This window comes from Anolis sagrei, chromosome 4, assembly GCF_037176765.1.
Source record: "Anolis sagrei isolate rAnoSag1 chromosome 4, rAnoSag1.mat, whole genome shotgun sequence".
Taxonomy (NCBI): domain Eukaryota; kingdom Metazoa; phylum Chordata; class Lepidosauria; order Squamata; family Dactyloidae; genus Anolis; species Anolis sagrei.
Genome location: NC_090024.1, coordinates 7,798,305 through 7,823,584, shown reverse-complemented (window position 1 = coordinate 7,823,584; position 25,280 = coordinate 7,798,305). Strand labels below are relative to the sequence as shown.

General features: G+C 43.2%; 1 protein-coding gene across 1 annotated transcript in view; it reads left to right on the top strand.

Moving 5' to 3' along the window:
• The window catches only part of ADGRB1 (adhesion G protein-coupled receptor B1), a 568,132-nt gene that overhangs the window by 347,318 nt on the left and 195,534 nt on the right, over positions 1–25,280 (top strand). The window contains exons 14-17 of the mRNA XM_067467249.1: positions 194–337; positions 455–530; positions 9,189–9,291; positions 11,523–11,566. Coding sequence (XP_067323350.1) covers positions 194–337; positions 455–530; positions 9,189–9,291; positions 11,523–11,566 — 367 coding nt within the window. The remainder of the gene's footprint in view (positions 1–193; positions 338–454; positions 531–9,188; positions 9,292–11,522; positions 11,567–25,280) is intronic.

Sequence of the window (25,280 nt, the reverse complement as noted above, 5' to 3'; positions counted from 1 at the left end):
TTATCTTAACTCTTAAAAAAAAAACAACATCTCCTTCTCTGAGTTGAATGTTCGGTTATATGAGAACAATTTAACCTCTTCTCCGGGTATGTCAAATTTTGCATGTAAGTTACCAATGGTCTTCACCTCTTTGGTTTGCACAAAGTTTGGGAGAGTTGGCTTGATTTCCTTCTGTTCTCTCTCTCTGCTCAAGTCCTCAGCATTCAGAAGCTCCCTGCCAATGCAGCCAAAGACATTAGCTTCCCTATGAAAGGCTGGCGAGGGATGGTGGATTGGGCGCGCACTGCCGAAGACAAGGTCACGGTGTCTAAAAGCATCCTCTCCTCAGGGGTTTCAGGTAAGCAGAGGGGCATACCAATGGAAAGGGGATGGGATTACTCCTGTCCAGAACATTTTGATACCCCTCCCTTCCTTCCTTATTATGTTGCTTGCTTGTCTTCTTATTTCTTCACAGAGACAGATGACTCTGCCGTCTTTGTGGTGGGGACAGTTCTGTACCGAAATCTGGGTGGGATCCTTGCCCTCCAAAGGTAAGGATGAAGAGTGTGTTCTGGATAGGTTTTGGAAATGAGCTTTTGATACCCTTTGGATCTGTGGTTTCCACACAGTGCTCTGTGGAATCCTAGGGTTCATAGAATCATAGAATCAAAGAGTTGGAAGAGACCTCATGGGCCATCCAGTCCAATCCCATTCTGCCAAGAAGCAGGGATATTGCATTCAAAGCACTCCCGACAGATGGCCATCCACCCTCTGTTTAAAAGCTTCCAAAGAAGGAGCCTCCACCACACTCTGGGGCAGAGAGTTCCACTGCTGAACGGCTCTCACAGTCAGGAAGTTCTTCCTCATGTTCAGATGGAATCTCCTCTCTTGTAGTATGAAGCCATTGTTCCGCGTTCTAGTCTCCAAGGAAGCAGAAAACAAACTTGTTCCCTCCTCCCTGTGGCTTCCTCATATATTTATACATGGCTATCATATCTCCTTTCAGCCTTCTCTTCTCCAGAGTAAACATGCCCAGCTCCTTAGGCCGCTCCTCATAGGGCTTGTTCTCCAGACCTTTGATCATTTTAGTCGCTCTCCTCTAGACACATTCCAGCTTGCCAATATCTTTCTTGAATTGTGGTGCCCAGAATTGGACACAATATTCCAGGTGTGGTCTAACCAAAGCGGAATAGAGCATGGGGAGCATTACTTCCCTAGATCTAGACACTAGGCTCCCATTGATGCAGGCCAAAATCCCATTGGCTTCTTTTGCCGCCACATCACATTGTTGGCTCATGTTTAACTTGTCCACGAGGACTCCAAGATCTTTTTCACACACGTCCTGCCAGGCATCGTCGTCCCACATTCTGCATCTTTGCATTTCTTTTTTTCTGCCTAAGTGGAGTATCTTGCATTTGTCACTGTTGAACTTCATTTTGTTAGTTTTGGCCCATCATCTCTCCAATCTGTCAAAATCGTTTTGAATCCTGCTCCTGTCCTCTGGAGTATTGGCTATCCCTCCCAATTTGGTGTCGTCTGCAAACTTGATGATCCTGCCTTCTAGCCCTTCATCTAAGTCATTAATAAAGATGTTGAACAGGACCAGGCCCAGGATGGAACCCTTCTGATGGCACTCCACTTGTCACTTCTTTCCAGGATGAAGAGGAAGCCTTGGGGAGAATCACCCTCTGGGTTCGTCCATTTAACCAATTCCAGATCCACCTCACCGTAGTTTTGCCTAGCCCACATTGGACTAGTTTCCTTGCCAGAAGGTCATGAGGGACCTTGTCGAAGGCCTTACTGAAATCCAGGTACGCTACATCCATGGCATACCTGGATTTCAGGAAGGCCTTCGACAAGGTCCTCCACGACCTTCTGGCAAACAAACTAGTCCAATGTGGGCTAGGCAAAACTACGGTGAGGTGGATCTGTAATTGGTTAAATGGACGAACCCAGAGGGGTTCTGCAAAAACATCATAGAGATCAGGCATGGGCAAACTTGGGTCCTCCAGGTGTTTTGGACTTGCTGTTAGTCTGTAAGGGATTGTGGGAGTTGAAGTTCAAAACACCTGAAGGGCCAAGGTTTGCCCAGGCCTGATACAGGTTCCACAACTATCTCAAAAATCAAAATTAAAATTGGTTTTTTGAAATAAAACTACAGGACACCAACTATTTGTTTCACAGTTTCTAGTATAGGCATTTTGTGCTACAGTTATTGATGTCAGGTATGTAGCTACTGGCTTCACGTTAAGAATTTTTATGCCATCTGAACAAGAGTGATTCACATGTAGTCAATGTTTTACATTGATTCCATATTTCTTTTTTAATATCTTTTTTGTACATGTTTATATCTATATATAAAAAAATGCTCTGTGCATAATAAGAACCTTAAAAACAAAAGAACCAATGAATGAAATCACACCAAATTTGGCAACAAAATGTCTCACAACACAAGGAGTGACCATCACTCAAAAAAAATTATGATTTTGTCATTTGGGAGCTGTAGTTGCTAGGATTTAGAGTTCACCTACAATCAAAGAGCATTCTGAACCCCACCAAGGATGGAATTGAACCAAGCTTGGCACACAGTTCTCCCATGACCAACAGAAAATACTGGAAGGGTTTGGTGGGCATTGACCTTGAGTTTGTGAGTTGTAGTTCACCTACATCCAGAGAGCACTGTGAACTCAAACAAGGATGGATCTGGACCAAACTTGGCTCAAATATTCCATATGTCCAAATATGAACACAGATGGAGTTTGGGGGGGAATAGACCTTGATGTTTGGGAATTGTAGTTGCTGGGATTTATAGTTTCATGTGCAGTCAAAGAGCATTCTGAACCCCACCAGGATGGAATTGAACCCAACTTGGCACACAGTTCTCCCAGGACCAACAGAAAATACTGGAAGGGTTTGGTGGGCAGTATCCTTTGGTTTTGGAGTTGTAGTTCACCTACATCCAGAGATCACTATGGACTCAAACAATGATGGATCTGGACCAAACTCTACACAAATACTCAATATGCCCAAATGTGAACACTGGTGGAGTTTGGGGAAAATAGAACCTTGAGCTATAGTTGCTGGGATTTATAGTTCAGCTACAATCACAGAGCATTCTGAACCCCACCAACGATAGAATTGGGCTAAACCTCCCACACAGAACCTCCATGTGCGACACAGCAACACGTGGCAGGGGACGGCTAGTTATTCATAAAAGATCAAGAGTAAAATTTATTTAAGGACTAGATATTATATGCAAAATTGGGAAACATTTGAGTGATAAGTGATCAAGTATGTATATGTATTTGCATACACACACACACACACAAAAGAAATCAGGAATACAGTAGGAATGCAAAAAATATTTGAGAGTATTTTAAAATGTTCTTTAAAAATTCCTATACGATTTTCTTTTTTATTTTCAAGCAATGTAACTTAAATTCAAAAAAATAATAATAACATTATTGACACTAAATTAGAAGACAGAATAAAACAAAACAATCAAATGCAAAAATAATCCCATATTTTCCCCATCCTATAACTTCCCCTACCCCTGTTAACTGAAAATAACATACTCTATTCCTGGGTTGCTGTGAGTTTTCCGAGCTGTAAACCTTTGGTTTACCAACAAATTTAATTGCACTTTCACTCATGTTTGAAGAAGCTGTGTAATAATCTCCTGAGTGAGTCTCCCCTACTCTCTAGAGGGGACTCTTGTCCTATTGTGATGCTTTGTGAGTGCCAATGCTTCCTACTTGAGCAGCCCCGCTGTGTTTTCCAGACTGCTTTGGGGTTTGCAATGCTCAGCAATCTGTGTTGGTAACAGCTGAGATTTCTTCCGTGATCCTACATCACACTTTCCCTCCCTCCAAGGATGAGCTTGGTATCGAGGCAGCAGTTTTAAGTCTGCCTCCTGGCACCGCTGAAATCCGTTCTGCACTGATTAACAGGAGAGTATTTTCCCAGAAAATTTTGCCCCATCTTTCTCTCATCCCAGCCTGCTATCATTTTAAGCACCTACTGATTTAGAATTGGCAGCCACAGGATCGGGGAGGTTGGGATGGAAATTGCAGGCGGCAGACGAGCAAGCAAACGGGCGATGCTCCTTGGGGCTGCCTGCTGTGGGTTTCCATTAGCAAAACAGCATCAGTGGGACATAAAAGTTAGACACAGTAGGACACAGCTGGTGCTGGCATGCATTCTGGATCCTCTTCCAGGTTACTCACACTAGGGATGGAAAGGATATTTCCCATTATTCTTCTACAGTTGAAAAATTGGTTTCTGGTGAAATATTCTCCCAGAATTTGATGATCCTGAAATATTGCAAGTAATTATTCTGAGCGGATGGAAAATGCACCTTTGGAATGTTTCTGAGGAGAAAACTCCCTGATCCCAAGCATTTCAGATAAGGGAGACACAACCTGTATAACTTGTTCTGCGGCCAACACAGCTAGCCTTGAATGTGCGTATATCTTTTGGATTGGAAGATACCATATTCGGCTGCATCCATGGATCTGGCTGTGCAGGCATCTATTATAGCATTCATTTTATAATATGGAGAGTAATAGTCTGGTGGGACCAATGTCATCTCCCATCAATCATAGAATCATAGAGTTGGAAGAGACCTCATGGGCCATCCAGTCTGAGCTCTAAGGAATAATGCTTCTAATATATTCCCTAGCACACACACTCTCATGTTCCATAGGCTGTTATATTGCTCACAGCTGGACACCAATGTAAACAGGACTGAATGACCGTTCAGCCGTTAGTACCAATTTGAAGGAACGGAGTAGAGGACTTTGTTTTCTAAGGCTCCAACTGGACACCTGTCACAAAGCTCGATGTGTATTGAGGTATTACTGCCACCACTCAAATAGATTTTGAGAATTTAACTTGATGTTATGTGTGAGGTAAAGCTTGTTGTGCCTCAGCCCTTCCTTTAACTCCCTTTAAAGTGTATGATGCCAAAAGATGTTAGAGATTACTGGAACTGACTTGATGGAATGAATCAATGTGAGGACATCATGTAGAGTTGAACTAGAACAAAGTTTATTTAAATATATTGGAACAACCAACTGGATTCTTCTTTGAGTTACAAAAGCATATATGGTTAGCACAGCACAATCTTCTTGAACAGTTCCTAAGTCCTGACAAGCTTACTGAACTTCCCAACTGGGTATCTGTTCGTCAACGTGAGCAAATTCCCTCTGACAGACTAAACCTATCTGTCCCCTCAGCGTATCTAGCTTTCCTAGGATACCCTGACTTTTAGAGTGTATAACAACCAGTGTGCTTTTCCCCCACACCAGTTCACAGGTTCACTCTATAGCCACACCTGCCTGTCAAACATTCTCCCTCAGGAAATCTGCTCACTCGAAAACTACCCTCTTCCCTCAACTGTTTAAAACCCTTCTTCTTTCTGTGATGTTAAATCCCTTCTTCCCCTGTCAGCAGTTGCCTGCCTCTTTTCACTGACAGCTCCAGCTCCTCCCATCTGTCCTAGCCAATCCTGGCATAGCTAAACACCTCCCCTCTGCTGAACTGACTTTCCTTGCATTCCCTCACTAAGATGGAGTCGGCTCACTGTCTCTAAAGGCTGCGACCTAATCAGAAAGGTATGAGTTCACTACACAGTCCAACCCCCTGCCAAGAAGCAGGTGTATTGCATTCAAATCACCCCTGACAGAGGGTCATCCAGCCTCTGTTTAAAAGCTTCCAAAGAAGGAGCCTCCACCACACTCCAGGGCAGAGAGTTCCACTGCTGAACGGCTCTCACAGTCAGGAAGTTCTTCCTCATGTTCAGATGGAATCTCCTGTCTTGTAGTTTGAAGCCATTGTTCCATTGCGTCCTAGTCTCCAAGGAAGCAGAAAACAAGCTTGCTCTCTCCTCCCTGTGGCTTCCTCTCACATATTTATACATGGCTATCATATCTCCTCTCAGCCTTCTCTTCTTCAGGCTAAACATGCCCTGCTTCTTAAGCCGCTCCTCATACATGGCTACTAGGGCTGGGCAGTTTCGTTTCGTAATTTCGTAATTCGTTAAAAATTCGTTATTTTTATTTTATAACAAAGTGATATTGAACCATTCAGGAGCAACTAAAAAACGAAATGAATTTTTCCAATTCGTTTCGTAATTGTTTCATTATTGTTTCGTTATTGATTCGTTATTGATTCTGCATGTCTGGTGCAAGTTTTAGGGTTGCTGTTTGTTTTCTCAGTGAAAAAATTATAATTATCACACCAACAGTCAACAACAGAGGGAGAGGGAAGCTTCAGAAGTTTTTTTAGCGTATGGTGCGATCGCGGCCGCCATTAACCAATCGATTCGTAATCGATTCGTAATTGTTTCGTAATTCTTTTATGATTTCCGAAATTTCGTAAATATCGAACATTTTTAAAGGAAAATTTCGGAATTCTTTTAAATAACGAAACGCAAAAACCCCCTAAAAACGAATCGAGTTTAGAAACACATTTTTCTGTGGTTGCCCAGCCCTAATGGCTACAACAATCCTGTGTTGTAGTGTTTTAAATTACTCATTTTTGCCCAAAGGCTGTGATAGCTCTTAGGCATGGATAGAGCCACATCGGATTACTCGTTACTCGTAATAATTTCGTTAAAGTTACCTTTTTAAAGCGATTTTGAAGCATTTTAAAAACTTGGAAGTCCCTCCGCCCTTCCAAAGCTTTCTCCATTTTTGTTACGACTCAGGAAGTGAATTAGAAATTTTCAGCCCTCCACCCTGCTGGGAGGCTCCTTGCCTCCCCTCCCAGTCAATCAGGGGAGAAGTTTTGGGGAGGGGAGGGGTTTCTGAACAGGCAGCCATTGCTGTGTATAAAGGGGAGCACATGGCTCAGAGGGTCATCCGGAGCCGGGAAGGGAAAGGAGAAGGGGAAAGACAAAGACTAAGGGAAGGGAGGTTGTGTTGAAGGGAGGTTGGAAGAAGAGCACGGCAGGCAAACGGAAAGGAAGAAGGGCTGGGAGAAGGGCTGTTGTCAGCCGTGCTTGGTTGGCTGGCGGCTGGCTGGGCAGTGGGTACAGCCTGCCTTGCTGCTTGTGTGTTGTTGCTGTTGGGGTTTGGGTCGGGTTGGCACCACAAGGGTAGTGTGTGTGTGGGTGAGTGGCGTGGGTGGGAGCAACATGGAGGAACCAAAGCACTCGTTCCAACATTTGTAAAAGCCAACGTTGTAGCTGGTCTCTCTGGCCTCAGTGTTTTTTAGTTTGTGTTGCACATTGCCTCAAAAGAACTAGATCTCCCATCAATTTAAGCCACTCTTTGGACACAAACTCTCCTTCCCAAAGTAGTGAAATCATCTTCCAAGGCAAAAAGGGCAGGGCTGTTTCTTTTTTTCTTTGTTTACCGAGATTTTCTTAAGAAGACACTAGAAATCTCATAAATTGCGCAATCGCATCCGCCATTAATAAAGTGATTCAGAAATTTTGGAAAATTCTTCATTTTTTTGAGGGGGGGGGGGAGGATTCAGAATTCAATTCCGAATCGAAGCACCAGTGTTCGCTACATCTAAAATGAGTCTTGAACCATTTTTATTTTGGATCAACCAAGCCTAATAGCTCCCATGTCTATGAGGCAGTGAATCTGCTCCAGGGTTTACCTGGGGCCCTAAAACAGGCATGAACAAACTTTGCCCCTCCAGGTGTTTTGGACTTCAACTCCCAGTAGGCTGTTAGTAATTGTGGGAGTTGAAGTTCAAAACACCTGGAGGGCTGAAGTTTGCCCATGCTTGCTCTAAAAGAACTGTCCAAGTGCTGAACAAGCCCCTCCATAGATTTAACATCACTGGCCTTATGTGCCCATATGGGATAAAAATACTTTCAAACCAGAGCTGGGAATCATGCAATTGTTGAAGTGTTGCAATGCATGTCCCAGCAGCCTTAGTCTGAATAGTCAATGATAGGGAATGCTGGGATTTGCACTCCAACAATAATATCTGCAGGGCTGCTTGATTTGCAGCTCTGTTTCAAACCAAGAACAGTATAGGGCTTAAACTTAAATTTTATGAGTTTTTTTAAGTTGTATATTTTTTAAGATGATGAGACACTATGAGTCTCGAAATGCAAAGATACAGAATGGGGGACAATGCTTGGCTTGAGAGCAGTACGTGTGAAAAAGATCTTGGAGTCCTCGTGGACAACAAGTTAAACATGAGCCAACAATGTGATGTGGCGGCAAAAAAAGCCAACGGGATTTTGGCCTGCATCAAGAGGAGCATAGTGTCCAGGTCTAGGGAAGTCATGCTACCCCTCTATTCCACTTTGGTTAGACCACACCTGGAATATTGTGTCCAATTCTGGGCACCACAATTCAAGAGAGATATTGACAAGCTGGAATGTGTCCAGAGGAGGGCGACTCAAATGATCAAGGGTCTGGAGAACAAGCCCTATGAGGAGCGGCTTAAGGAGCTGGGCATGTTTAGCCTGAAGAAGAGAAGGCTGAGAGGAGACATGATAGCCATGTATAAATACGTGAGAGGAAGCCACAGGGAGGAGGGAGCAAGCTTGTTTTCTGCTTCCTTGGAGACTAGGACATGGAACAATGGCTTCAAACTACAAGAAAGGAGATTCCATCTGAACATGAGGAAGAACTTCCTGATTGTGAGAGCCGTTCAGCAGTGGAACTCTCTGCCCCAGAGTGTGGTGGAGTCTCCTTCTTTGGAAGCTTTTAAACAGAGGCTGGATGGCCATCTGTCAGGGGTGATTTGAATGCAATATTCCTGCTTCTTTGCAGAATGGGGTTGGACTGGATGGTCCATGAGGTCTCTTCCAACTCTTTGATTCTATGATTCTATGATTCTCTGTCCTTAGAGAAAAGGGAGGTAATGATGACAACAACAGCAACAACAACCAACACACATTTTGGTGCCTCAAATATTAGACTTCTTTCTAAGTATATCTGATCTGCTGATTCAAAATATGGCACCAGTTTCTCACTATCAGCTCTAGTTTTTGACATATAGAAATATGCCAATACCAGTCTTTATTTGCTTGTTCTTAGAAAATCATGATAGCCCTATCTTTAAAAAACCCGAAGCTAATGGTGCCTATCCAATGCAATTTTCTGAATTAGTGCTCCAAATGCTCCCAGGAACAGGCCTAAAAACCAATACATCAATAAAAAATTTTTTCAGCTGTCAAATAATAACAGTTTTATAATTTGCCTTTAATTTGTGTTTCTTTTCTTCTTTCTGCCTAGGAACACCACAGTGCTCAATTCTAGAGTCCTTTCCGTGACGGTGAAACCAGCTCCTCGATCCCTCCTTACACCGATGGAAATTGAATTTTCCCACCTGTACAATGTAAGTGCCAACTACCTCACTACTGAGTTTTTCTCAAGATGAAAAATAAAATTCCAGTTTGTATCTTTCTTCTGCTTGGGCTGAATGGACACAGGTAAGAGCTTAGCTGCCTCCAAGCACCAATTCACTTACTGCACAGATGTGGCTCATATTCCTCTTCCTGTGTGCCATGTGTTTCTGTTCTGGACACTCATGGCATTCAGGAAATAGAAATGGAACTAGGATCTGTAGGATAAGTGGAGTGCATTAATATGCGTTTGAAAATGTAGAAATTCATGGAAGAAATGAAAATCATGTACAAAGAAATTCCTGCATGTTTTCAGGGGCTATGGAAAACACTTGTAATCCAGTAGGATCCCTTTTTTTTGTCGTGTCAGGAGCATCCTGTTGTGAGAGAATTGGCCGTCTGCAAGGACGTTGCCCAGGGAACGCCCGGATGATTTTGATGTTTTATCATCCTTGTGGGAGGCTTCTCTCATGTCCCCGCATGAGGAGCTGGAGCTGATAGAGGGAGCTCAACTGCCTCTCCCCGGATTCGAACCTGTAACCTGTTGGTCTTCAGTCCTGCCAGCACAGGGGTTTTACCCACTGTGCCACCGGGGGCTCCACAGGACCCTGAATGTGAATGATATATTTTCTATTTTTAAAAAAAAGGAAAGAAGGAAGGAAGGAGACAATGTTCAGTAGGATTGAATATCCCAATCAGACCATGTTCAGACAATGGTTGAGACCATGTATCAGCAAGTGTTTGCATACTAGACCTGAGCCCAAATCAGTTTGAATGAAAATGATTTGTAATATTTGATGGGCCATTTCGTATATTATCCAAAAACAATGGGGAGGAGGGAGCTGCAAAGCTTGGCAAAACAAATTAAGGGAGCCAGATTATATCGGTTCCTGGAGAAAAAAGAGTTAAGTCTCCATACCTGAGCGAGGATCTGCTGTGTCTTTACTTTTCTCACTCCCCGGCAGAAGCAGCATCCTTCCATTTCTTTTTGGAAAGTTTCCTAGGCTTCTCCTCCAGAGAGGGCCCCGCTGACCCACTGGGAACTCAGTTTCCCAGCAGCACTTGCATAGAGTGGGCATTGAAAAATCTCAGAGTTCCTGTCGGAGCATGATGGGAGTTGTAGTTTTTCTTTCTCTCTGTTGCTCAGCCAATAAAAAGCCTGGTTGTGTCCATGCTCTGATTGGCTGAGAATGGACTCATGGCAACTACAATTCCCAAAACCTTATCTTGTGGTTTATCTTATTTTTTGAAAAGGTTATGGTTAAAACTTAAAATAATTCTAAAAAAGTAGATTGGTGAATTATTTTGAAACTTGGCAGGCCTACAGTTGTAAATGGTGTCTAAAATTGAGGTAGGTTGCCATTTGTCACCAATATTGTTTGCCACAGTGATAGAATTACTTGCTAATGTAATAAGAAAAGATACGAAATTAGAAGGGGTAGGAACAACAAAACAAAAAATTAGTTTATTTGCTGACGACACATTATTGACAATTAAAAATATATGTGGCAATATGGATAGAATAAAGTCACATTTAGAGATATTTGGCAAAATAACAGGCTTACAAATTAATTGGAAAAAATCAGAAATGATGTTAGGTTTCATCCAGATAGGCATTAAAATGATGGGATTGAGCCTTTAAAATTTTTCATTGTAGCCAATGGGCTGAATCTTTGTGAAGAAAACAGAAACACCCCTCCATATTTGAGTAACTTCCTGGTAAACAAAATGAGGTGCTGGCTGACATTGGACCCCGAAACAGCATGTCTTTTGGTTGAATTGCACACCATTACTGCATACAGAGACATGCATTATTTCTGATTTCACCATTACTAGATCAAGCATACACGCATATCCTATATGCAATATGCAACGTGCATGCCATGTTCAATTTTCACAATTTAGAACTAAATCCAAGTGTGCCACATCAAACAAAAATGTCCAAGTATTTCCATCGGAGAACCTACTGGTGTGGAAAGACACGACTTGCACTAAGGCTGTTTTTCAGGATTCCAATCTGGTGGAAAATCATCTTGAACAAAAGATGTTTTGTTTCTACTTTCTCTCCACATGTAGAAAACAATGACAGAGTTCGTGCTTGCCCATCATTGCATGTTTTCTCTACTATTTGAATTAATTGGGTATTTGGACTAAGACTTAACTCAAAGCCATTGTATTCAACATCAGTAATCTTATTTTGTCCTTTTCTTTTTCATTCTGGCAGGGAACGACCAACCAGACGTGTATCCTCTGGGATGACGCTGATGTGTAAGTCCAGTGAGGTTGTTGTTTTTAGTTTTATCTTAAGTGAATCATGCTTAACTGATGTTGAGATGATAATGTGGGGTAACATGGAGCAAATGAAGGTGTACCAAACATCCTTTTTTGTTTTTTGTAGTTGTATTTCCTCCCTCCTTCCCTCTTCCTTACCATCTCTTCTCCTATACATAACCTTACTTACTTACTTACTTACTTACTTAGGCGATCCCTCGTTGGCCGAGTAGGATAGTCTTCCAGGGTCAGAATTCTTGTGAGTCTGTAGGTGGCTGTGGAGCCCTATTCTTGATCTGCATCTTCTTCCGCAGTGAGGACATTGGTTTCCAGGTGGAAGGCGGTCCCAGTTGGGGTTGGCTTGACATGCCTTCTTCTTGGCACATTTCTCTCTTTCACCCTCCATTCATGCCTCTTCAAATTCTGCAGCACTGCTGGTCACAGCTGACCTCTAGCTGGAGCGCTCAAGGGCCAGGGCTTCCCAGTTCTCAGTCTCTATGCCAGAGTTTTAAGGTTGGCTTTGAGCCCATCTTTATATCTCTTTTCCTGCCCACCAGCATTCCGTTTTCCATTCTTGAGTTCGGAGTAGAGCAACTGCTTTGGGAGACAGTGGTCGGGCATCCAGACAATGTGGCCAGTCCAGTGGAGTTGATGGCGGAGGACCATCGCTTCAATGCTGGTGGTCTTTGCTTCTTTCAGCATACTGACATTTGTCCGCCTGTCTTCCCAAGAGATTTGCAGGATTTTCCAGAGGCAGCGCTGATGGAATCATTCCAGGAGTGTGACGTCTGTAGACAGTCCACGTCTTGCAGGCATATAGCAGGATTGGGAGGACAATAGCTTTATAGACAAGCACCTTGGTATCCCTACGGATGTCCCAGTCCTCAAACACTCTCTGCTTCATTCGGAAAAATGCTGCACTCGCACAGTGTTGTATTTCGGTGTCAATACAACAGGCAGTGTTGTATTTCGGTGTCGATGTTGACTTTGGTGGAGAGGTGACTGCCAAGGGAGTGGAAATGGTCAACATTTTCTAATGTTACACCATTAAGCTGTATCTCTGGCATCAGAAAGGGGTTGGCTGGTGACTGCTGGAACCTATACAATATTCTACATGATAATCCCTTTTAAGTTTTTTTTAAAAAAATACTGATTAAGAATGTCTAAACTGATAGAACAATAATTTCTGTCAACATCTGGGTTGGCATCCTGTCGGCATTTTATGCATGCACAGACATCAGAAATGGTTGGATATTTTTTACCCAATTTGAGATGTCAAGGTTGCATAAACATGTGGCATCATTTTTTCATAGAATTCCCTTGCACATGTATGTACGTTACTGATAGATGTACACGGCCATACTTTGTACACAGGTGCATGCATTTTGCACATTAGGCAAGGAGTGGTCGTGACGGACCAAGGCTGTTTGGTGACTTAAAATATGGAGGTTGAGCAGCCTATGCTTTGGATCATAAACAGAGGCTGGATGGCCATCTGTCAGGGGTGATTTGAATGCAACGTTCCTGCTTCTTGGCAGAATGGGGTTGGACTGGATGGCCCAGGAGGTCTCTTCCAACTCTTAGATTCTATGATTCTATGATAAGTGGGTTTGAGATTTTTTAAATTTATTTTTGAATATATGAATATTTTAATATCATATTTCAATGCATCTGCTCTGTTTTTATTATATTTCATCATGGTTGCTTTTAGTCCCTTTGAGTCCCTATATTGAGAGAAAAGGCAGGATAAACATTGTCTCTGTGTATGTATGCACATAAAGCATATCTTGAAACTAGGACCCAGTTCTAAACATGAAATTTTCTGATGTTCTGTAACATATATACATGCATCTTATATACGTGCATACCCTGAAGGTATGTTTATACAATACCTTAAACATGAAACCAAGTCTGTGTAATTGAATGATCAGAAAGCAATCTCAGCCACTTAATGCAGACATTTTGGGATCTTGGAGTCTTTCAGATTTTGCAATTCAAGATAAGGGGTGCTCAACCTATATAGATAAAGCAAGGCTGCTGAATCATAAAACTATCATTTAAATTACATCTTGACTACCATTCTGATGATGTGTTATGCATGAGTATCATCCCCTGTGGAAAGTAATAGCACACTTTTATCCAAGTGCAGCAGCCATCAACTATTTTCGTTTGCAGGTTCAAAATTGTACATTTATTGCCATTGTGCATGGATACATATTACATGTTCATATGAACATCTAATGATATGCCTGCACATTACATTATGCAGGAATAGTGTGCACAAAAGTTGGTTGCTTTTAGTCTCTTTGAGTCCCTGTATTGAGAGAAAAGGCAGGATAAACATTGTCTGTGTGTATGCTGTCGCATGCTGGGCCTGTACATCAGACTGTAGTCAGGACATAAATTCTGTGTGCCCAATGGGAGGCCGGGGCTGCCTCAGATTAAAGGCCTTTGGATTTCCTTAAAACAAAGAGTCTTTAGATTGCTTAAAGGTTCAACCAAGTTCTTTATTAATGAAAACAAACAGGTACTTTAAAGCTTTCTTAACAGTCTATAGGCTCTTTCAATATTGTCCACAGGGAACAGGCACTATCTTCTTAACTGTAACTAATGGGGAAATCCTTAACTTCTAATCTGGGCAGCCTGTCTTTGCCTCTGTTGGCGTGGAGCCCCTGCACCCGGTACCAACTGCTTCTGGCTTCCGCGAGAGACCCTTACCAAGCAGAGCTTTGTAGACTTCCAGGGGGAAAGAACTCAGGTTTCAGTGATGGTTGACTGAAGTCCCTCCGCAAAGGAGCTGTAAGGCTGTATGATCCTTGGCCAAGCTGTGGGGCTGTATCTCCCCGGCCAAGCCATAGGCTGTATATCTCCCCAGCCAAGCCATAGAAGACGAAGCTTTCTACAGGAGCTCTTGGTATTATGTCCTGCATGGAAAGCTGCTCTGTGTGGACTGAACCAAAAAGGCTCCTATTCCCTCCAAAAACCCAAAAAGGGGGCGGGACCAGGGAACCTAACTATAATTGACAGGTGGCTTGCCATATGATTGCAGCCAAAGAAGCCACCTATCTGCAGAGTCCCTGAAACTTAGAACTATAACAAACATTAAATGCAAAGCAAACAAAATTGGAGCTCCTGGTGCAGTTGTACCTGCACAGTGTGTATGTGCGCACATAATGCATATCTTGAAACTAGGACCCAATTCTAAACATGAAATTCTCTGATATTCTGTAACATATATATCATGCATCTTATATACATACATACCCTGAAGGTATGTTTATACAATACCTTAAGCACGAAACCAAGTCTGTGTAATTGAATGATCAGAAAGCAATCTCAGCCACTCATGCAAACATTTTGGGATCTTGTACATTTATTGCCATTGTGCATGGATACACATTACATGTTCATATGATATGCCTGCACATTACATTATGCAGGACTAGTGTGCACAAAAGTTGGTGTTACGATTCCCAAACAAAAATCCATCCCACTCTGTGCACAAAGTTGCACCCTGTGCCTTTGATCTCGGTGCTTGTCTTAACAGTGTGTTTTTGTCAGCCCTGCAGAGGAAAATGTCTCCACACTATGAGATTGTCACATGAACTATCTGATTTTTTTTCTAAAAAAGGGGGAATAAAAAACCCACTCTCTATCTTGTACTAATTTGCATTTAGATAGATATTTAAGCTGCGTTGTTAATAATGGCTCTTTGATTTAATAAATCCACTCTTCCCCTGGCGATTGCACATGGGGAAGGTGGGCCAGAGCTCCCCTCCTCCTCCCTCCCCCTGCCCCACCTTTTTCACCCGAGTTGGACAACCTGGGGAGGATTTCTTGTTTACGTTTGAAGGGAGCACAGATGATGAATGAGCTTTGCTGGAGCAGGCAAAATTGAAAGCTGCAAGCAAAGTGATTTGGGTTACTCTGGTGAGTTTCCCGGGTCGTTCACAGGAAGCAATTATTAACCACTTATCAGCACAGTTTGAGATGATCTCTCAGCCGGTTCCTTCCCCAGAGTATCTCATAAGGCTGGGCCTCTTTGCATCAAAGTTTGGATTAGGCTTTCCTTTGGAGAAATGTGAAAATAGCTCTGTCTAGGGCAGTCGTATATAGCCATCACTTGGCAAAAAACAGGCCAACAGATCAGCAGAGGACGCTATAGCCATCACACTCCACACTGCTCTGACCTACCTATAATGATGGGGGAACTATGTGATGATGCTTTTTGCAGACTTTAGTTCTGCATTCAACACAATCCTTCCACATAGACTGATGTCTAAACTCATGGATTTGGGATTCTCATATTCAATCTGTTCCTGGATTAGAGACTTCTTGTCTGGACATTCCCAGAGGGTTAGATTAGGTCACCATACCCCATCAGCTCTCACTCTCAACACTGGGATGCCACAGGGTTGTGTGTTGAGTCCTCTGCTTTTCACTTTGTACACATATGATTGTATCCCTGTCCATCATAGCAATGTTGTTCATTTGTTCAGTCGTCTCCGACTCTCGTGACCTCACGGACCAGCCCACGCCAGAGCTCCCTGTTGGCCGTCACCACCCCCAACTCCTTCAAGGTCAGTCCAGTCACTTCAAGGATGCCATCCATCCATCTTGCCCTAGATCGGCCCCTCTTCCTTTTGCCTTCCACTTTCCCCAGCATAATTGTCTTCTTTAGGCTTTGCTGTCTCCTCATGATGTGGCCAAAGTACTTCAACTTTGTCTCTAGTATCCTTCCCTCCAATGAGCAGTCGGGCTTTATTTCCTGGAGGATGGACTGGTTGGATCTTCTCGCAGTCCAAGGCACTCTCAGAACTTTCCTCCAGCACCACAGCTCAAAAGCATCGGTCTTCCTTCACTCAGCCTTCCCTAAGGTCCAGCTCTCACATCCGTAGGTTACTACAGGGAATACCATGGCTTTGACTATGCGGATCTTTGTTGCCAGTGTGATGGCAACAAACCATAGCAATATCATTATCAAATTTACAGATGATACAAATGTGGTGGAGCTTCTTATCTCTGAAGGGAATTGATCTGCCTATTTGGATGAGATGGATCAGCTACTCTCATGGTGCAGGGACAATAATCCAGTCCTTAACATCAACAAGACCAAGGAGCTCATAGTGGACTATAGGAAGAACAGACCAGAAATCCAGCCCTTAGTCATAAATGGAGACCAAGTGCAGCAGGTGGCCAGTTTTAAGTTCCTGGGTCTCACTGAGAAGGAGGACCCGACCTAGGGCAAAGTTCATACGACAGTGTTGGTTAAGAGGGCCCAGTAGAGACTGTACTACCTAAGACTGCTTACTTACTTAGGTGATCCCTTGTTGTCCGAGTAGGATAGTCTTCCAAGATGAGTGTCCTGGTGGTGGGTCCGTAGGTGACTGTGGAGCGCTATTCTTGATCTGCATGTTCTCCCACAGTGAGGGCATTGGTTTCCAGGTGGAAGGCAGTCTCAGTCAGGGTTGGCTTGACATGCCTTCCTCTTGGCATGTTTCTCTCTTTTGCCCTCCATTCGTGCCTCTTCAAATTCTACAGCACTGCTTTGATCATGCAATAACACACCATCAAAGCACTTCCAATGAATGGTCATCCAGTCTCTGGTGCAAAACCTTCAGAGCAGGAGGTACTCCACCCTGCACCCAGCAGCACACTCCACTGTTGAACAGCTCTAAGCCTCAGGAATTTCATCTTAATGTTTTGGTAGACCCTTTCTTCCTTGAATTGAACTTTTACATAGGAAATCTTTGCACGGCATAAGCTGGAGAGGAACTTATTAATAGACTAGCCGTCCTCTGCCACACATTGCTGTGGCCCACATGGGGGTTGTGTGTGGGAGGTTTGGCCCAATTCTATCGTTTGTGGGGTTCAGAATGCTCTGTGATTGTAGGTGAACTATAAATCCCAGCAACTACAGCTCCCAAATGTCAAGATTCTATTTTCCCCAAACTCCACCAGTGTTCACATTTGGGCATATTGAGTCTTCGTGTAGAGTTTGGTCCAGCTCCATCATTGTTTGAGTCCACAGTGATCTCTGGATATAGGTGAACTACAACTCCAAAACCAAAGGACACTGCCCACCAAACCCTTCCAATATTTTCTATTGGTCATGGGAGTTCTGTGTGCCAAGTTTGTTTCAATTCCACTGTTGGTGGGATTCAGAATGCTCTTTGATTGTAGGTGAACAATAAATCCCAGCAACTATAACTCCCAAATGACAAAATCATTTTTTTGGAGTGAAGGACATACATTGGGTTGTTAGGTGTCTTGTGTCCAAATTGGGTGTCAATTCGTCCAGTGGTTTTTGAGTTCTGTTAATCTCACAAATTGTGTTAATCCCACAATATTCATATAGATTATTTCAGCATTTAAAAGTGTCATCCATGGGATTGCAACTGCAGAGTGACAACGACATGCCCCCACTGAAGGCCATATTACCCTGCTGCAGTCCTGCTTTTCCTTCCTCTTGTGAGAAGGCACTGAGTCTCCAAATGCTATTTCTTATGCAAATATCAATCCCAAAGATATCAATCCTCGTAATATCCATTTTCAATGCTGTTCATGCAGTTGCTCCCCTGGGAAATTCTCCAGTTTGAAAAGCCACTGAAAATCAATAACAGAAGAGAATAGTCTGCTTCCCTCGCCTCTTGTCAATATATTGGGCTTTTATGAGGTGCTCCATTCCCTCTCTGTCTTTTCTGTATGTCTGGGTTTAAAGAGTCCTGCTATGGCACTTTGAGAGTTTCTTATTTCCTGAATGTTGATATGTCAGGGGAAGAGAACAATAGTAGTTGTGCCTGTGTGAGAGAGCAAGAGAGAAGGAACAAGAATGAAAATGAGAGAGACAGCTCTACCTTAAAAGCAGATCAGTGTGTTCCCCTTCGCCTCTTTTGCAAACCCAGGAGCAAATGAAAACATCCCCTCCCTTCTCTGAATGTCCAACAATGCCAAGGGTTAGCTGGCTGACCCATGGCATTCAAGATGCCAACATGACCTACATCTTGACCTTGTCTTCAGAGGTGGAGAGACTTGAGAGAGAAACACTCTTTCTCTCCTCCTTTTTACATCAGGTCCTAGGTTTAAGGACTTGGTGGGCATTTCCAATTCACCCCCTTTCCCCTTCTATCCTTTTGAGTTGAAGGGAAGGAAACGCCCTTTTTTTGTCATCTCCCTCTCTTCCCAAGCTTTTTGGGAGATGTCCAGATTTCAAGCTCCCGGGTGCCTCCTGTTGTGTACTGACCGAGTGAGCCTTCTCACGGGTTTCCATGCTTACGCATCACATGGTTTGGTTAAGTACCCGGACCTAAAAGTTACTCCGTTCTACTGTGAGGAGGGCGGAATTGTTTGGAGAGAAAGGGGTGCCTACAACCATCCGTGGGAGGGAATAAATTAGCTCCAGTAATTAAATCGGAGGAGGCCAAGGACTCCAAAAACCAGATGAGACGTCCTCACCGAGGGAGGGAGCAAAGGATTTTGGAGACTCACGTCAACTCTGGACAGGCCTCAAGTGACACAGCTGGTACGGTATCACTGAAATCTCCCTTGCTGAATGGATATGTGGAATTTGGGGACCATTGCTGTTGGCATAGTTGGCAAAGTTTGTCAGAGGATGCATAGAGGGTGAAAAAATGGGTTTTCACAGTGCATTTGAGATCTGTATACATTATTGGGGCAAGGGAAGGGAGGTTGGAAAATTAACAATTGTACAGGATTTTAGTTTCAAGGATGATTATTCTGAGCTGTTATTTTTGATGGCTGCTTTTTCTTATACAAACACAGACAGAGAGAGACTGTAAGACATTTTATATTTGTCCCTGCATGCAGCTTAAATCATTATACAGTGTCTATATGCATATGCATGATAGATAGATAGATAGATAGATAGATAGATAGGTATGGGTATGGATATGGATATGGATATGGATATGGATATGGATATGGATATGGATATGGATATCCATATGTATATTTTCATTGTTTTGGTCATATCAGGAGCGATTTGAGAAACTGCAAGTCGCTTCTGGTGTGAGAGAATTGGCTGTCTGCAAGGACGTTGCCCGGGGAAGCCCAGATGATTTGATGTTTTTATCATCCTTGTGGGAGGCTTCTCTCATGTCCCCACATGAGAGAAGCTGATAGAGGGAGTTCATCCACCTCTCCCCGAATTCGAACCTGCGACCTGTTGGTCTTCAGTCCTGCCGGCACAGGGCTTTAACCCACTGCGCCACCGGATTGTGATTGTGAGTTCCTGTATGTCAGGAGGTTGTACTGGATGGCCTTTGTGGTCTCGTCATCTCTATGATTCTATAATTCTAATCTCTGGTCCTATGATTCTACATATCTCTTCCACACAGCTGCTTTCTTTCTATGGGCATCCCTTGCTCTCTTTCTCTGCATATTTGTAACATTTGCACCTGCACCTACTTACTTCCCATGGCTTATGCATCACTAGGAATTCATTTCATCCTCCCTCCCTTCACAGCCATTGTGTGCACACACAAATTCCACCAGGATTTGTTTGCTATAGCCTTCTTGGGCATTCCTGTTTCACCAGGAGGTGGTTGATGTGTTTCCATGCCACTGCACATGGTAGAAATTGACACCTGCATACATACATGTACACATATGCACCCACAGAACATCATAACTGAAGCTGAGGTAAAGGATAAATCTGAGACCCTCTTTGCCTCCCTGCCATCTTTCGGTGCTGGAAGCTAAACCCCCTGCAGAAGTTTGGAATCCATTGTTGCCCTTGTAGCTTGCTTTGAATGTGCTCAGAATTGCTAATGCACCAGGAAATTCCTCCCAAGGATTCTGGCTCAGCCCAAAGAATGAATCTGTGAAGGTGGAGACAGCAAATGTCCTCCCTCTGAGCAACACTGGGGTGCAGAGCTTTGCTTACTTTAGGGATGGGTAACATATCTTGCTAAGAACTCCATATGATTTCCTGAAGATGTTTTTCTGACCCTCGACATCTCCAGACCAGTTTGTGTTCTATACACAGCTTTTTATATATATATTCCACCCTTTTCACCCCGCAGGGGACTCAAGGCGGATTACAGTGTACACATATATGGCAAACATTCAATGCCAATTTTTGACATACAAACATATACAGACATACACAGAGGCTATTTAATTTTTTCTGGCCGCCAGGGGAGCTGTCGCTTTCATCGTCCATCTGCGATGTTGATGAAGTACCTCCGCACTCCTCGCATGCTTTCCCGCTGGAGTGCTTCTTTATGGCCTCATAAATTAGTTAATTTAGCCTCCCCACACTTTTAAGGTGGTACCTTATTTTCCTATTTGACAGACGCAACTGTCTTTTGGGTTGCAAAGGTCGACAACAGGCTACACAATGGTTGGAAACCCACTCCAACCCGGGCTGGCTTCGAACTCATGACCTTTTGGTCAGAGTGATCTTAATGCAGATGACACTCAGCCAGCTGCGCCACAATCCCACAATCTATACCTCTAAAAAGGACAGGAATTGCTGGATTCCTCCAGGACAGGAGCAGCAATTCCCCTGCTTTTTGGGGGATAGAAGAAACAGTAAGTTGGAGATGTGGAGAGGTCGAGGGTCACCAAAATAGTTTTGAGATGCTATCGGGGTCCCTAAGATGACATTTTACTTTTGGCTTCTTCCGGGGTATTTAAAGGGGGGGGGGGGTTGATTTCTGGAAGTCCTTATGGTCCCCCAAATTTTCTCTGGGGCAGAAAAATATCCCTCAAGACTTAATGCAATTGCTCACTGATGGTCTGTGAGTGGGAAAATGTATGTGAATATGGGAAAAATCAAGCATTGTTTCCCTACAAGGTAATTTGCCCCTTAACCCCTGAAATAACGAGACTGGACAACAATAGTTTGGATTCAAATTTGGGCAACTTTATTAAATGTTACCTATTTAACTTTAACTGAACTAAACTATGTGTCTAGGAACTTGGTGGCCAACCGAGGCAGCGTCCTCGGCTATTTAGTGTGTAATACCGTGTGCCCTGGATCCCCAACCGGGCAACCTCAAAGGTAAAAGTCTGGAGAAGCCTGTCTCAAATTATTGATATCAGCTTCTCCTGTTTCTGGGCCAAGTGATGTCCCCTCACCCATTTGATGACCTCTAGGTGAGTGTTTGTTGTGCAATGAACCTCACCCTTAAGGGGTGCCTTGTGTATGTCTCAATGCCTGTGTTTTCTTGTGCTATTTATGCTAGCCTATTTAAAGCCACCATCCCAGCTAGCCCCTAATAACAGTATAGGGTAGGTGGGGAAAAAAAACCCAGAACATAGAGGGCAAAAAATTCCTACCCGGTTCCAGCAGGCAACCAAATATTATACTGTCAGTGGGTGGGTGTGGTGGGTTGAAGTCTCGCCTCAGACTGAGGACGGAGGCTGACCGAATAGCTCAGCCAGCCTCCGCTCTCCTAGGTGGTTTCACCGGAACCACCCATTCTCAATTATTCCGGGGGAGAGGCAAATTGCTTCCCCCACCAACTTCGTTGATGTAGAGAGTCCCATTATGAAAGATTCTGGGGATTTTTGGAAAAGTCTTTGAGGTTGAAAGCATGAAAGGTTTTTGTGGGGTGCACCATTATAGTGTATTTGAAATATAATGGCCAGGCACATCTTAACACCTCTCAACAGAACATTTTCCCAGGCTCAGCCAAGCCTTCAAATGCTAATGAAGGTGGTCAGCTGAAACATTCACACCTAGCTCCAGCAGAGAAGAGCTCTTTGCCCCACCCCAGTCATTCCACAGATATATAAACCCATTTTCCTATTTCCAACAGACCTCACTACCTCTGAGGATGCTTGCCATAGATGCAGGCGAAACGTCAGGAGAAATGCCTCTAGAACATGGCCCTATAGCCCGAAAAAACCTACAAGAACCTAATTATTGTTGCTGTTTTCTTTTCCACTGATGGAAAATATATGCTGCTCTTTTCATTTTCATGACACAACATTTTGCATCTCTTGACAACCTTTTCTTATCCTTTCTCACCGGGGATGAGAATATTTGCAGGTAGCTTTTTAGTCCCTAGATCTCCCCTATAACCAGCATACTGGTATTTGTGGGTTTCTTTCTTAAGCAGTCCTGCAGCTGCCTCTAAATGTGGAGTTGTCCAATCGCAGTTAAAGTGGAGTCTCCGTACAATTTTCAGCAGAGCACCGTAGTATGTTTATGTTCCTTTTCTTTCTATATATTGGCAAAACACATAAGACATGAGTGGAAGATGTGGAGCTGTGGTCTCCCTACAGGCCTGCCGCTAGAGGGGAGTGTGCATCACTCATATACTCTGAAATAGCTACATTAAAGCAACCTGGTTGAGTTAATCCATGGCTTTTAATGCATGCACAGAGCACTGGTTTTGATTTGCTAGTATGCACTAGAATGTATTGTCAAAGGTGGCATCAAAAGGGACAAACTGAAGCAATTGTTGTCCCTATGATGCCCTAAATGAGGCATTTCTTTGTCTGTTGATGGATATCATATATTACTCAAGGCAATCAGATGACTAAATGCCATTTATGAGATTGATGCACAAACAGTGGAAATATCAGCACCTTGTGGGACTTGGTAGTGCCTTTTGAGTATGGAGTTTGTAAGGAAGGACACGTGGACACATATGCCAGCAAAGTTCCAGCTTGATATATTTTATTTTATTGTGCATATGTATTTATGTAATTAGTTGTTTTAGTGTCTACCATCAGGTATCCCTAAGGCAATCTAAATCGCCATCATCATCATAATGCAAGTTCACTCCGCCCTCTTTGTAAATTTAAGTTCTGCAGAGATGATTATTCATGAATTGGATTGATGTGCTCTCCAGCATCACTGTGGCCAACATCTGATGGACATTGGCTATAGAATCATGCTTGAGGACCTAGAGATTCATAGAGGGTATAGGATACCAATGTCAAAATCCTCCAGTACAATTCTGTAGTCAGTGGAGGCTAACCACATAGTCATTCTGGAGGACCTAGACATTTATAGAGAGGGATTCTATCAGGTTAAAAGATAATTATTTTGATTTGTGTTTTTTTCTCACTTTGACTGAGGCCCTATGCCCCTGATGCCAGTGAACATGGTTGGCCCACTGTAGTTTCCCTTTTTGAATATGTAAACATGAGGGATTACAACAGGAGACATGACGTGGAATATGCCACATTGCCCAAAATACATTACTAGTTCTTAGATGGAACCTGCAGCTGCATCTGTGCTGTAGAATTAATGCACTTTGATCCCAATTTAACTTCCATGGCTCAATGCTATTGAATCATGGAAAGTGTAGTTTAGTGAGGCACCAGCACTCTCGAGCAGAGCAGGCTAAAGACCTTGCAGAACTACAAGAACCATGGTTCCATAACATTAAGGCATGGCAGTTGAAGTGGTGTCAAACTGCATTAAATCTACCATGTAGATGTACCCTAGGATATGGAGCAATGGGGTCAAACTGCCACAGCATATTATTGTCTCATGCTCAGTTTGTGATCTACTAAGGCTCCTAGATTCCTTTCATATGTACTGTTTTCAAATCAAGTGTCATCAACCCTATATCTATGTATGCCCATACAATCTCTCTGGAGGCTATCCAAATGTCCAGGCAAGCATTGTCTCTAAGAATCTACCTTCAGTAGTGTGATCCTTTGTCAACCTCTGGTGGACATTGACTAGAGGACCTAGTGATTCCGTGAGATATTAAGAACATATTAAATAAAATCCACAGATTATCATATCTGCTAAAGTTAAACTTTGTATGTGGAGGACAAATTCTAATTAGTTGTCATTGGAAAAAAATGTATGCTCAGAAGAATTCCTTCACATCCCTTGGAAGGGAAGGAAGAACACTGCAATGCTTGTGTGGAGAAAACTGCAGTAATTATTCCTCTTGTCATGGATGAAGGAGATAATCAATGATTCACTTTCTTAAATACCTGACACATTTCATTTACTGTGGAGGAATGGGCATTTCCTTGACATGGGCCATCTTAGAGAGCAAGTTTAAGACAAGCTTTCCTTCAAGTTGAGATGCACCCAACCCCAGTCCATTGACGACCAAGACAGCTAAGAGGCATTGGATTCTTCACTGCCTGGCAAAGCGGATTAGAGGAGAGAGCGATGCTTGAGCCAGAACTGACAGCTGGATCAATAGCCAGTCTTGGCAGCTTCTTGGGATGGACATGAGTTTATAACTGCTGAGGAATTGTGAAGGATGGCATAGCTGTCTGCCCAGCAGTAGGCGGCACTGTGCAACCTACAGTGAAGGGAGCGTTCTCTCAGAAGGGAAGGAATGTTCCTGTGGTGCTGAAAGGACAGCGCTGTTTCACTTGACGTTTTTTAAGAAAACGGGATTTATTTGAATTTGATATGACCTTAGGTCAACTGCTAAAAGCATGGAAACAGCTGTCACTGCCAAGGGATAGCTCTTGGCTTGAAGTCTTGGCAACGCAAGCAGTGATGGTGTCAGACTCATCCTAAGGTTTTTCAAAGAGAGTGTTAAATTACAGAGATGGTCTTCCAACAGTATTCTAGAGAGCACAATATTTTAGTCTAACCTTACTATCGACTTCCAAGGATTTAAGCACAGATTTTTCTTCCCAACCCTACTACCTCTCACTTTGGAGAAAAACGCCAATATCCTCAATGCAACCTTTTTTCATGCAAACTATAGATAAAATCTTATTGGCTTATATTTCTATAAACAGCCAGTGG